We start from the raw sequence: 14,434 nt of genomic DNA on the forward strand, positions 1-14,434 counted from the left end.
CGTCTCAAACGGCCACTGAGTGGCTAATAGTGAAGTCAGTCACTTTTTCTTGTCTGTGATTGGAGACAGAAGAACGCCCACTCAAGTTGTTCTTCCGGGTTGGGATCATGGCGTGTTGCTGAACAACATGTGAGTTTTGCCGGAGATTTAATGTAAGGACACGTTTCATGATAAACACGGAAAGAACCGTTTGATAAAAGTTTAGATTGAAGTCGAATTGACCTCCATCTGATAGGCCTTTTTTTGTGCTGGCAAACACGCTTCATGTTTAGCCCTAGTGCTCAAATACGATAAAGGTAGCTAATGTTGTCTCGTGCGTCTTGAGTTGTAGAGTTGTACCTTTTTATGTACAGCAGTGTTGACTCTGATTCTAGTGGACTTGGTTATATTTTTCGAACTAATTGGTTAATATGTTTAGATGTGTTGAATGTATCAAGCGATGTATGTTTAGAGAGCCCAGCAGCTGTGTGTCTCCCATGATGCTATACTTTGTATGCATCTATTTAAATAGTGATGGGAAGTCACTACAACGTAAAAAACGATGATTGAGTTAACTACTTGAGAAGCACAAGCTGGGTCTAATTATGCTTGACTACTTATTACCTCACGTTTTGTTTCATCAGCTCAGGTTAAAGGTTTTAAAACGGTGAAAGTGTCTGATTTTCTTAGAAGTTGAAAGAACATCCAACATGGCATCGGTGGAAGAAGACTTCCCTCGAGGAGGGACGGCAAAGAAGCCCACTGAGAGTAAAATAGTGGTGCAGCGGACAGAAGTGGACAACTTATTCCAGGTATGATACTAATCTTTTCTATCTTTATATCCGTCCTACTGTAAAAAATACTTAACTTTGTCACGACAAATCACAGGGTGTTGGAAAAGACTCCATCGAACTGGGTAAAAGTGTAAATGATGAGGATTTTCACACAATAACAGGCAATGTATTCCTCAAAGTGACATCAATGCATTGTGGAAGTGGTTCTTTCTCATCAGCTGTTGTGCCATCTTATCTTTTTCCTTTCACACACACTCTGTAATTAAGTATGGCTTGTAATTTGTATACTTGGTAAAATGACCTCCATAGTGAAAGATTGTTTGCTTTTCTCTCGCAGTCAAACGAACCAGCCACAACTAAGAAAAGAAAAGGGGCAGGCAAAGATGCCGACAAGAAGCTCAAGAAGCCAAAGACGGGCAAAGGAGATGGTCTGACACTGAATGCAGCAGCCAAGTGTGTGGAAATTCTACACATCAAGGTAATGCATTTGTCGAGAACCAGCCTGTGTTTATAATTTGTCAAATGTGATAAGTAGGTTAGTTTCCCAGCAAAATTATTTTTAGTGTTGGATTACTGTGATTTAAAAGCTTATTAAGTTCAGTATTGAAGTTTTAATATTGTGTGCGTTTTCTGCATTCCCAGAATTTGAAGGAGGGTATCCTGATGCTGGGCTGTGTGAAGGAGGTAACTGACTTTGAGGTGACAGTCGGCCTGCCCTGTGGCATGCAAGGCTACCTCAGCATCATGAACATATGTGACTCCTACACCAAGCTGCTTAGCGAGCAACTGGATTCAGCTGATACAGAGGTACGATTAGTCTAAAATCAGATGGTAACTTACATTAGATTAAGGGGTATACATAACTTTTTTTATGTCTGAGAGTTTACTCTTGTGCCAGGATATTTTGTAATATTTAAGAGATGTATCTTGTGTTTATACTTCACAGGACATCTGCTCTCTACAACATCTCTTCTCCCCTGGCATGGTGTTACGGTGTGTGGTTGCCAAGTTGGATGTCGCCAAAAGAGGCTCCATTAGCATCCAGCTGTCAATCAATCCAAAGCTGGTCAACAAGGCTATCACCTCTATCTCTATGAAAGCTGGCATGGTGAGTCACTAGTGATCTTCAGCTAAGTATTTGGTAAAACATTTAAATTCAACAATTTATTGTAATGTTATTTTGTGACAACTCAGGTCTTGAGTGGGTGTGTGGAGAGTGTGGAGGATCATGGCTACATAGTTGACATTGGCCTCAGTGGAACCAAAGCCTTCCTGCCTAAGAAAGCAGTGAAAGACCAACACAAAAACCCAGAAGGTATGACAAAGTATTTAATTTGCCTTTTACTGTTTAAATAATCTGCCAGTTGCATCCTTTCAGATGCATAGTAGTAGCAGTAAAGCAGTTGTTTCCCAGTTTTCAGCATTACAGTCATAAAGTAACCGATTGAAAAGAAGTAAGAATACATGTTCCCATGTCTCCAGAGCTGAAAGTGGGTCAGTATTTGACTTCTCAAGTGGAAGAAGTAAAGAACGATGGGCGTCTGGCCCGCCTTTCTGTCAGCCCGCCGACCGCCGCCCAGGCCTGTGCTGAAGCCGAGCAGGGCTGGAACCTCACCAACCTAATGCCTGGCCTTCTCGTCAAAGCTACGATCAAAAAGGTAGAGACACACCTTTTTTATTTTGGTAATGAGTACATCGTCTCTCCAATGATAAGAGGATAAGTGGCTGCCTAGAATTGTTTTATTTCATCCACTGAATGATCTTCAGTCAAGGCTGAAAATGGGCCGATACGGTCTGGTACTCCATTCCATTCAAAGATTCAGTGCTGGAATGCAGCACCTTGAAGAAGGGACAGCTGCTGCCGACCAAAACCCTTATTAAACAAAACAGTCATGATCACATTTCAGCAAGAAAACACATATGTCAATGTACAGCTAGTCACCCCCGACAAGGAGGCATCTTGGTGGCTCACTTTGTTTGTTTGTACGCACATTACAGTATGTTTCACTTTCATTAACATTTTGAGATACGGCATTCATGTAGTTTTGAAAATTGGGAAAATTCACGTGAATATAACACATCTTCTTTGTAGCGTCTATGTTTCATCAAACAACTGAAAGCTCATCAACACAACAGTCGGGTAAACGTATATATGCATCTACTCAGGAAAATAGGACCATCTGAAGAGCACGTGAATGTACCATTTGAAATTAGAATGACAACAAGTTTACCTCGGCAGTGAACCCAGTTGGTAGGATGAGGGTTAAATAAATATAGTGCAACACTTTATGTCAAGTATTTCTAATTTCTTTCTCCATCATATAGGCTTTAAAACAATGACTGTTTGTGTTCTGCTGCATGAAGCCTGGTAGTGGGAGGAGAACAGTATGAAGGGAGGAAGGCTGGGATAGTAGTACTACCATCTATTTTCACCCTTGTATATGCTTGCTCTAAGAGTCAGAATCACTATCACAACTTCAGTGGTAGCCATGTTTCATTTAAATACCGTCTACATTTCATTATTGCAGGTGACCAAACATGGTCTGATCCTGGACTTCCTGTCCTCCTTTAGTGGCCAGGTGGACGTTCTCCACATGGAGCCAGATCAGACATCCAACTACACCGAGGGATCTGAGGTAAAACTGATCCATCAATGTTTTCAGCATCTTTGATCTGGTCAATCAAATTGATATTTCAGGATTGAAATGCACATTATCAAAACAATCTTAAATAAAGGTGTTAAATGTTACCAGCGAACAGGTTACAATGTGTTTTCCTATATGAACTTGGTAGGCTAACTCTGTTTTGCATGAATCCACCCAGGTGCGAGCCTGTGTGCTGTATGTGGAGCCGTCCGCCCGTCTGGTGGGCCTGAGCCTGCGCAGCTACCTCGTTCAGCGTGGGACAAGTATTGACCAAGCTCCTGCTGGAGGTGACCGCATTGGGGAGGTGGTGAAGGGCTGCAAGATAATCGCTATGCACCACATGTCTGGAGCCATGGTGGAAATGCCAGACACAACAATGGCCTTTGTACATGTGAGTCACAGTGATGTTTGAATATTAAAGCCTGCTTTGACAATTAAGAAGAATAAATGCTCTCTGTGAATATTCTGCTGACTCAGCATTAAGGTAATAATTTAAATGTATCTGACAGAGGAACCACCTGAAGGAGTCTAATACGCCAGCTAATGAAAACAGAATGCTGGCTATGACTGAGCACACCATCAGGATACTGGACTTCAGCGCCATGGAGCAAATTTATTTTGTTAGTCTGCGGAAGTATGTTGCACCTCATTTATGTGTGTTGTTCCATAGTAACAATGGCCTCTACTGTTCCAATGTGATGTATTGACCATCGTCTTCTGTCTTGATTTCAGGAGTGTGATTGCCAGGCGTTTTTTTAGATATCACGATCTTGAGGCCGGTCAGGTTGTAGAGGTAAGAATAAAGCATCACCATCAAAGGACTAGTTTGACATTTTGAGACGCACTTTAATTTGCTTTCTTGCAGAGAGTTAGATGTGGAGTTCAATACCACTTTTATTCCCATTTGTGAAACTAGCCAGCCGTCAGTTAGCTTAGCCTAAAGATGAGAAATGGGTAAACCTCAAAAGCTCACTAATTACATTTATTTTCCATATGGTTGGGTTATATAAAAAATACTCTGATGCAATGGTTTAAAATAGAGATGTTGAATGTCTGGAGGCAGCCTGGCTAACATCAGTGTACATTTCTGCAATTTAGCCCGAAAACATAAGGTTAAAGCTGGACACAGTTAAATACCCTCTCCAATAATTGTGTTATTTTTAATATACTTTTCCTGCCTTGTTCTGCTCTCTCACTGCGTCTATTATCTGTCACACCGTTTCTGTCTTCCATGTGTTTCCCTCCCAAGGGGACAGTGTCAGTCCTGTTTGATCACGGCATGATCGTGCATCTGTCTGACCACATCAAAGGCATGGTGCCCCGGACACACCTGTCTGACATCCTCCTCAAGAACCCAGAGAAGAAGTACGTCGAGGGCATGAAGATCAAATGTCGGGTCAGTCCAGTTTGTTTTAAAGCCACTGAGATGATCATGAGAACAAGATCTGTGTGGCAAAATGTATCTTATCTTTCACATTTTGTGTGAATATGTTCCTTCAGGTGCTGTCAGTAGATGCACAGAATAAGAAGCTGTACCTGACCAGAAAGAAGGCTCTGGTTGAAAGCTCCCTGCCATTGTTCCTTAGCTTTACCGATGCCCGTCCTGGTCGTGTGTCCCACGGCTACATTGTCTGCATCAAAGAGTTTGGCTGCATTGTTCGTTTCTACAACAGTGTCAAAGGTTTGGTGCCGCTCAACCAGCTCAGCTCTGAGCCAATCATCAGTCCCGAGGAGGTCTTCTACGTGGGGCAGGTGAGGATATCGATTAGCGTGGACACAGAGGATCATCTCTAATTTCTTGTCTCTGTTCCAGATGTTTGGGAACCTTTATTAACAAGACCATGACTGAAGTATTCGGCATCTGATAAGTTGTTTGTTTTCCGTTGATTGTCCAGGTGTTAAAGGCTAAAGTTCTTAAGTGTGAGCCCGATAAGGCAAAGATGTTGCTGTCATTTAAGGCCGCGGTGGAGGGAGACACAGACGAAGCTGCCATGCCCCAGTTGAACTGTGAGGTGGGAACGGTAAGTGTCTCTTTGTTTTTACTTTGTTTTTGTCTTTCATCTCAATTTATAATTTTTTTTACCTCAACATCTCTATTTGTGTGTTGTAGAGGCTGGAGGCTAAAGTGCTGAAAAAGTCAGTCAGTGGTCTGGAGGTGGCCATCCTCCCTGATGAGATCCATGCCGTACTACCCACAATGCACCTTTCTGATCACATATCTAACTGCTCTCTGCTGTGGGAGAGTTTGCAGGAGGGAGACAACATCTCAAACCTCATCTGCTTCGGCAAGAACAAAAAGAATATTGTATCCTTTTAAAAAAAAAAAAAGTCTGTAGGTGTTTAGTTATTCTGATTACAACTGAAGAGATAACCTCAACCTGCCAAGATTGATTGATTCTGTACAGTATTAATTATTTTACCGCCCATTGATGCGTATCAGGAAGTACATTTCCTAGTTATGAAAAGCAGGGAAGTTGTTGTTGTTTTCCTTAGTTGTTCTGTTAAAGACCATCACCAAGAAACCAACGGTGAGATGGTCGCTGGAGGAAGGAGTGGTTGCCAAAGACTTCTCTGAAGTCACAGTTGGAATGCAGCTGATTGGCTGGATCAAGAACATCATGTCTTATGGCGTTTTTGTAGAATTTCCATACGGCCTTGTTGGTCTTGCACCCACGTCTGTAAGTAAAAGGGCTTTATGTTTACTACTTCTTACTCCTCTACTTCTAAGCCTTTTATCCATTTATGCTAAAATTCCTCCTCTGCTTTGCTTCTTTTTAGGTCATGACAGACAAGTTCCTCCACGATGCAACGACTGCCTTCCAGCTGGGCCAGACAGTGTTTGCTAAAGTGAGCAACCTGGATGTAGAAAAACGGCGTTTCCTGGTCACGCTGAAGATTTCAGAGGTCATATCTCCAGAGGGTGATGCCCAGACGAGACTCATTAATGGCCTGAAGGAAAGAAAAGCTGTGACTGAAATGTTAGCTATGAGAGGTATGATCTCATTGGTCTTTAATTCTTTATTTGAAGTTTGTCTTCAGTGTCTAACGTCTCATTGTCTCCATCTTTACTCTCAGAGAACAGTGATCCTCGCCAGCAGCTGGCTGCTCTGTCTGTTGGTCAGAAGCTGAAGTTGACTGTAGATACTGCGAAGGACAGCAGTGCCACCTTCAAGTCTGATGATTTGGCTGGTGCTACCATAATGGCCACCAAGCACCATGTCAAGGGTGTGTATTTAAACAGAAATGTATTTTAAATCTTGATCTTGTTCCTCACCATGTCTAGTCCCCTTTCGTTTGAAGCGTTGTGCTCCTGTCTTTCTGGAAGACTCCCAGCAGAGCTCGGGTCAAACACAGGATGCTGGTGGTCTTTCCTGTTCCTTTGTGACAATAGTCTTTGCCTTCACATATATGTTTCTTGCAATGCCTTGACATGCATAACAGAAACAGGCTGGTATCAGATTTTTATGGTTTGATTGCATCAAGCAAAATAATCTGGTAAATGATGCAGCTGCATTGTTGATCGCCAATATTGCCGAGTTGATGTATTTGAGGCTCTCTAGTATGGGTCAAACTCCAAAAACACTGGATCCTCACATAACTCAATAGCATCTTTTATCCCAAAGCTTTGGGGCCCCCTGTGGAGTAAACTCATTACGTACCCTGTAATGGTGTTTTTTTCATCTGCGAATGAACACATAATTATCTTTTCACCTATGTGAGACCTGTGTGTCCCACCCCTTGCAGACAGGACTCATATGTCATATGCTGAACTGTTATCTTTAGCATATTATGAATTTTTATTTATTTTTGCAAAATCCCTTTGTGTAAGCTGCTGGATATAATTGTCTGTTGGCTGTACTGTTTCCAGGTGTTAATTTGTCTTCGGGTCAGAAAGTTACTGCGGTCGTCCTCCATGTTGACATCCTGTCAACCTGCGTCTATGTGTCCATCCGACCCAATCTGTTGGCCAAGAAGAAATCTGTGAGTATTCTTTCTAAAAGAAAGTTGGAATGAACACACATTTCTTAACACTGCTTTCTCTGGAGCCGCCTGATATTTCACACAAATGTACTTGATATATTATATATATTTATATATTTATATTTGATATATTTATTTATTTATTTATTTATTAGAGCACTCGGATTCAGTCAGATTCTAATAATATTTTGTAGTTATCGTCCTTTTGCGATGTTGGTTTTCATCTCTATATTTACAGTTGGCTGAAGGATCAAAGTGCACAGCAATCGTGCAGTGCATCGACAAAGACTTTGCCATCATCTCACTGGGTGACACGGCACAGCTGACTGTGATCCAAACGAGCAACCACCTGAATGAGACATTTCAGTCCGAGTCAGACAAGCTGATGGCGGGGATGAGTTTGGCCGTCGAGGTCATAGAACCAAGCTGCCAGGAACTGCAGGGGCTCGCCCTCGTGTCGTGGAAGCGCACTTCACGCGCAACCTCAGAAAATCAGAAGGGTCACCGCTTTGGGGACATTGTGCGGGGTATAGTGCGCTCAGTGAAGCCCGCCTGCATTCAGGTCACTCTCGAGGATGGAAGTACGGGGAGCGTGCATGTTTCTGAGGTGGTGGAGCTTGCAGAAGTGTGTCGGGGGTCCTTCCCCACATCCAAGGTTAAAGTGGGCAGTGCGGTCACCGCCAGGGTCATCGGAGGGCGCGAAGCCTCCAGCCACAGGTAAAGTATGCTGAAGGGTCTCATGTTTGAGTGCATATTTCTTCTAATTGCAAGTTCCTTCTTTTGTCACCTTTTTATTCCATTCTTAATTAAACAACCACTATAAAAGTGGAATGTGATGATTTTCTATGTGTTATTTGTTGTATTGAACTTGAAATTAATCTCACGTTTCTTATTTCAGATTCTTGCCCTTCTCCCATCCCAGATTTACATACACCATCCCTGAGCTCACACTTGTACCCAGGTAATTGTATAGTACAGTTCATTGAGTATTGTTATTATCATGATATACTGCACAGGTACCTGAATATCTTTTAACCATGAAGCAAATTATTAAATGTACAGCGTTCTCGGTGTCAAACCAGTCATACTGACATTTCTGCTTACCGCTTGTTTGTTTAAAATATATATATATATATATATATATATATATATATATATATATATATATATATATATATCATGCGGACTATTAATGCTAATAACAATGAGATGAACCTGTGGAAATATGAGGGCTGTTCATATTTTATGGTCAGGATGTGTATTTAATTTATTTTTTAATCTGTTATCACCCCACTGCAACACCTTTTGTGGTTAGTCCATTTCTTATTTGTTTGTTATGTTTATTCTCTCCAGCAAATTGGATCAGAGTACAGATTTAGTTCCAGCAGTTCCAGCAAAAGAGAGACTAGACGCCTATACGGTGGGGGAGGAAATTACATGCTTTGTATCAAAGGTAAGTCTGGGAAATCATAGTGACTTGTCGTAGCTTGCGTTATTTCTTTACGGCAGTTTCCACAAAATGTACTTTTTGATCATAAGTTTATAAATCAAGAATAAATCCAAAACAACTTTTAAAGGAGCAAAACTGTGTGTTCATGCTTCTGCCTCCAGTTTAATCCAGAGAAGAAGACTTTGAAGGTCACCATAGATCCTTGTATTACTGGGACAGTTGACCTGCTGGCCACGATCACCGATCCAAGAGTAAGTTTAAAGTATTTCACATGTATATTGGAAGAGAATGTGTGGGATAATTGATCAGTCCAAGGTTACCATTAAACTTGACAGAAAATTAGAAAAGATTAGATGAACCTTAATTTCTCTAAATTCTGCTTATTTTCAGAATGCAAGCCACCCCGAGAGGCTGTTTAAGCTCGGCCAAGCAGTCCTTGCCAAAGTGATAGAAGTGAACTCCAAACCTCAACGTTTCATGCTGTCACTCACAGGTTTGTAGTAAACATTGTTTATTGCTTCCCATTGTTACGTTTCCCATGGCTGTTCAGCTTGTTTATCAAATACACAGACAACAATTTATCTTATTCTGTATTTCCTTTTTGTTTTCAAGGTGTTCATAAGCTGGAGAAAGACAGCGTGGCTTTGGGGATGGTGACTAAAATTATCCCACAAGTTGGCCTTCTGGTCAAACTTCCCTTTGGCAACATGGGAACAGTTGCTGTCACTGAGCTGGCTGATGCCTACAAGCCAAACCCATTGGCTGCGTACAGCAAGGATCAACTGTTGAGGTCAGGAGATGCAGCAGCAACCTTTTGGCTGAAATGCCTTTTTAATATGTGGTGCACAATGATTTATCACTGATGGTTTTTATTTCAATTACAAACTGTAACTAAGTTATTTAATTTTTTTACTGTAGTTCTGGTCAAACAGAATAAACTGTTTGGATCATTTGTTATGGTTGTAAACGCTGTTTTACTATGCACAGAATACATTTATGTGCACCTGCTTGAAACACATTGATCAACTATCAGCAGCTACAATACTCAATGTATCTTGGTACCACTATCCGACTTAATATCATTGAGATTATTTTGAAGTTAAGAGTTTATTTTTGCCTCCTTTTTCTTCAGGTGTTTCCTCCTTGGGGATACAAATGGCAAGTGGCAGTTGTCTCTACGTCCATCAAGGTAAGAGCGAGTTCCGCTGGAGTTTGAGTTTCAGGCACGCATCTCATAAAAACATCTGGTTGACCCTAACTTTGTTCTTCAAGGCTGAACCCACAGCAGACCAAGCCAGTGAAGGACCCAGAAGTTTTGTCTGTAGACAACCTGAAGGCAGGCCAGATCATCAGAGGCTACATCAAGTCTGTGGGAGAGCATGGGGTCTTCATCAGGTAAGTGAAAGTTATCCAGCACTGAACTTTAGCTTTAACTTTCTTTGGCATTAGACTGGATAGATAATACATTCATATTTAAACTCCATAGAAACATACAGACTCTAAAAGGACAAATTTGCTTCATATTTTTGTGGAAAATGTAGTTCTAGGTTCAGTTATTTCAGCAATTGTCGTCGTCATCCTCATTTCATGTTTTTCTTCCAGGTTGTCATGGAACATCACGGGAAGAGCCCAACTTCAGCACTGCACCAAGTACTTTGTCAACAGCTACACGGTCCTCTCCAAGCACCTGACTCCCAACACCCTGCTCACGACCAAGATCCACAGGTAAAAATAAAGCCCCAGGTTTCTTTCTGTAGTCGTAGAGCGTTTCAAAATATGAGAACAAAAGGGATGAGTCATCATAACAAACATAAAAAAATCAGTTTGGACAAATGGGAAGAATCTAGCATCGTAATGCTGGTGGAGTGCCTTTCCACATCTTGCCCAGTGCAGCTTTAGGTAACAGCGTTTTATAGAGTAAATGCTGTCGTCACGTCTTCAGCTCTTTCTATTCTTGTTCTCAGTATTGACAAAAAGGAGGAGTTGGTCCACCTCTCTCTGCTCCCCGGGGACACTGGGAAGGCAGACGTCCTCCCAGAGTCTCTCGGTCTGCCGCTGCGTTTGATCGGAGAGGAGAAGAAGGAATATGACTCGAAGAAGAAGAAGAAACGCACAGCGTCTGAGAGTGAGCAGGTAACAAAGGGCCACCACTCCGCCTTTACAACTATGCTGAGGTTAACTCCCTTCACATGGATCAATGCCATCTTCAGTTATCATTCATTATCCTTAAGTTTGACCGTAATAAAGTCAGCTAAATGCTTAATGGTCCCTGAGTCCCTTATGTGTGTGTGTGGGTGTTGCAATGTATTTCATCTTTGATGGTAGTCTTTACTGTGGTTCATTTGTCAGTCCCAGGTCTCAAACAAGAAGAAGAAAACAAAGAAATCAGAGGCCGATGACAATGACAGCGGAGTGGAAGTGTACTTCAGAGAAGAGGAGGATAAGAAAGAGGAAGAAGCACCCAAATCTGGTTCTGTAAAAGTAAGCAATTGCGCTGCTGTTGAGTATTTTTCACATTCATACAAATCTCCATAGATTTGGTCCAGTCATATTATTATTTAGAACCTGAAAAATAAATGTCCTCCTCTTTGTCAGCAGGTGACTCCCAGCTCGGGTCCATCCAGACTGCAGGTGGCAGCAGGTTTCTCCTGGGACGTGCATCTGAGCTCCCTGAAGCCTGCCTCTGCAGCGCAGGAGGGCGACTCCAGTGATGGAGAGGACCAAGATGGAAGCAGCAAGGTGAGCTGACCATACAAAATACATACATGTATAGTTTTATGTTTATTAAAGTAATTCAACTTTCTGTCATCGTTTTTGTAATCGGCTTAAAGATTATCTCTCAACGTCTTTGAAATTTCGAACATCTTGCCCTCTTTGTATCGAAACATATTCTACCATTAAACTCATCGTCCTTCTCGTCTTTCGCCTCTATCAGCCCCAGAAAAGGTCTCGTCATGAGCTTCAGCAAGAGCAAAAGGCAGCAGAGAAGGCCCTGGTACAGCGGGAGACTGAGCTGATGGATCCGAGCCTGCGGCCTCAAGATGCCGGCGCCTTCGAGCGCCTGCTCCTCGCTTCACCCAACAGCTCACTGCTCTGGCTGCAGTATATGGCTCACCATCTACAGGCCACCCAAATCGAGCAGGCCCGTGCTGTGGCAGAGAGGGCCCTAAAAACTATCTCCTTTAGGTGATTGAATTATAGATAAACATGTTTACGCTTTTCAACTGTTTGTCATTAAGATATTACATTTATTTTTACATGGCGACCACTAAAAATCTAATTTTGCTGGGGTGAGGAGGTAAAGCAGTATCTAGGCTGTGTTGAGGCAAGGTTTTATTTATTATTGTGTAAACCCTTTATTTGTCCAGGGAGGAGCAGGAGAAGCTGAATGTGTGGGTGGCCCTGCTTAACCTGGAGAACATGTACGGCACAGAGGAGAGCCTGAAAAAAGTGTTTGAGCGAGCGCTGCAGTTCTGTGAGCCCATGCTTGTGTACCAGCAGCTGGCTGACATCTACGCAAAGTCCGACAAGGCTAAGGTACGATCCACTGAGTGTATTTGTCGAAACTGATGCTGAAACACTGTGCTCTGTAGACACCAACCTCTGCGTGTCTCTCTTTCTGTGTGTTTGATTGTCTCCATGTCACGTTTATCCAGGCGGCAGAGGGCCTGTATAAGACCATGGTGAAGCGTTTCCGTCAGAATAAGGCCGTGTGGCTGAGCTACGGGACCTTCCTGCTCCAGCAGGGCCAGAGTGACAGTGCCAGTGTTCTCCTGCAGAGGGCGCTGAAGAGTCTGCCCTCCAAAGAAAGTAAGATGGTTTGCCCATACACTGAACCAAACTGTATTCTCACAAAAGCATTTGTCTATTTATATTGTTGTACTGTACACCCACCCACCATTGACTGAAACCAGTGCTCATCCCTTCGAATGTGCAGCCTGTGTCAAAGGGCAGTGTGCGTGTAACCGTTCAGATTCTGCTTCCCCCGTCCCAGCTGTGTACCTCCACAGGTTTTAACCTTTAAGTATTGTCATGCTTCCTCACAGGTGTGGATGTGATCGCCAAGTTCGCGCAGCTGGAGTTCCGTTATGGTGATTCAGAGAAAGGTCGCACCATGTTTGACAAAGTCCTGACGAGCTACCCGAAACGCACAGACCTCTGGTCCGTCTTCATCGACATCATGGTCAAACGTGGGTCACAGAAGGAAGTCAGGTGAGCCATGGCCCTTCCTTTGCTGTCTGTCACTTTTAACACATGTAGTTACATTCCTCTATCTTTTCGTCTAATATATGGGAACTATGCTTGCTAAGATATGCAGTTGTGTAAACTAATGAGCCGTAATGCTTTACATAACAAAGACTGATGGTTAACTGCATAAAGACCAGTTTTATGATCAGACATAAAGAGTGCTTTTTGGTGTCTCCTGCAGGGCGCTGTTTGATCGGGTGATCCACCTGAGCGTTTCAGTGAAAAAGATCAAGTTCTTCTTCAAGCGCTATTTAGAGTACGAGAAGAAGCACGGCACGCCGGAGAGCATCCAGGCAGTCAAAGAGAAGGCCATGGAGTTTGTGGAAGCTAAAGGCACAGAGGCCGCCAACTAACGACTAAATGCACACATTGTGTGTGTGTGTGTGTGTGTGTGTGTGTGTGTGTGGACTGCAGTTTGCTGAACCCGGTCTGAGCCTCACACCTGTTCACAAAAAAGCTTGTGGCTCCAGGTGCTCATACAGGTTCCTCCTCAAAATAATAAACTTCTTAGATTGTACTTTAGCTTTTATAATTTTTTTTTATTGTTGTGGACCCTAAAAGTCAAACATTTGTAAAGTGGTTGGAAAAATCTGTTCAAAGAAACTGGTATTTGACATGTCATTATAGTTACTGTTGAACGAGCTATAAAGAGAATAACTTGTGTAATAACTAATGAATTTACTGCATTTTCATTCCAACACTTGTGGGAGCATTTTGTATTAATCCGGCAAGCCTTTCAATAAATCCAACACCATTACAATACATTACGTGACGTTTTATTTAAAAGCAACAAATACAAAATAACAATATATAGGGACATGTTTACATACAATACATACAGGCAAGACTAGTTTTCTATCAGTCTCTTTTTAAAAGGAAAGAGCATGGGACACAATCGTTAACAATATTGTCTACTTAACTCGTCATGGTTGTAATCCCGCTGGTCTTGGTTTCAGCCAGAGGTGGTGGCTAACCTCTGGCTGCTGGAGCATTTCACATACATTGGCAGTATTGAAGATGCATGTGTGGCACAGGTTTATGGGGGGACCTGACATGGTTTTGTGCTGGCTGTATTGGTAACACCCCTGAGATATTCGAGGTATCCATTCTGATCCTGATGTCCTGCTCAATGCCTGCCGTGATGTTTTTCTCTGGCAGTGCTGCACTAGTCGTCTGACCGTGGCAATGATATCCGGCTCTCTAATGTGGAGCCTTTGGTCTGTCATGTTTTTTTTGGTGACCAGTGCAATATGGAAGTAGAACTAGGAGCATTTTTATTTCTTTTTTTATGAAAAGATCCTATTCATCCACCCACTCCTTAACTCATCTGACCAGAT

At 42.4% G+C, this 14,434-nt stretch overlaps 1 protein-coding gene across 9 annotated transcripts; it reads left to right on the forward strand.

The window, feature by feature from the left end:
- Positions 1-94: 94 nt before the first annotated feature.
- pdcd11 (programmed cell death 11) lies at positions 95-13,859 on the forward strand. Of its 9 annotated transcripts, none has more exons than XM_034550329.1 (36): positions 95-129; positions 654-791; positions 1,111-1,251; positions 1,416-1,580; positions 1,720-1,881; positions 1,968-2,088; positions 2,256-2,431; positions 3,302-3,409; positions 3,597-3,809; positions 3,928-4,052; positions 4,151-4,211; positions 4,668-4,814; positions 4,919-5,170; positions 5,314-5,439; positions 5,529-5,723; positions 5,926-6,096; positions 6,197-6,410; positions 6,494-6,643; positions 7,287-7,399; positions 7,638-8,116; positions 8,298-8,360; positions 8,753-8,852; positions 9,011-9,100; positions 9,240-9,342; positions 9,462-9,639; positions 9,982-10,038; positions 10,122-10,244; positions 10,452-10,574; positions 10,814-10,982; positions 11,199-11,330; positions 11,445-11,588; positions 11,785-12,035; positions 12,218-12,386; positions 12,506-12,659; positions 12,896-13,061; positions 13,279-13,859. In XM_034550329.1, the coding sequence occupies exons 2-36, from the start codon at positions 690-692 to the stop codon at positions 13,448-13,450; spliced, it is 5,415 nt and encodes a 1,804-aa protein (XP_034406220.1). In that variant the 5' UTR covers positions 95-129; positions 654-689; the 3' UTR covers positions 13,451-13,859. The 9 variants fall into 9 exon arrangements, with proteins under 9 accessions (XP_034406220.1, XP_034406777.1, XP_034406304.1 ...); XM_034550886.1 differs by having other exon boundaries at positions 11,448-11,588; XM_034550413.1 differs by having other exon boundaries at positions 96-129; positions 670-791.
- The last annotated feature ends 575 nt before the right edge of the window (positions 13,860-14,434 follow it).

Source organism: Cyclopterus lumpus, chromosome 1, assembly GCF_009769545.1.
Source record: "Cyclopterus lumpus isolate fCycLum1 chromosome 1, fCycLum1.pri, whole genome shotgun sequence".
Lineage (NCBI taxonomy): Eukaryota > Metazoa > Chordata > Actinopteri > Perciformes > Cyclopteridae > Cyclopterus > Cyclopterus lumpus.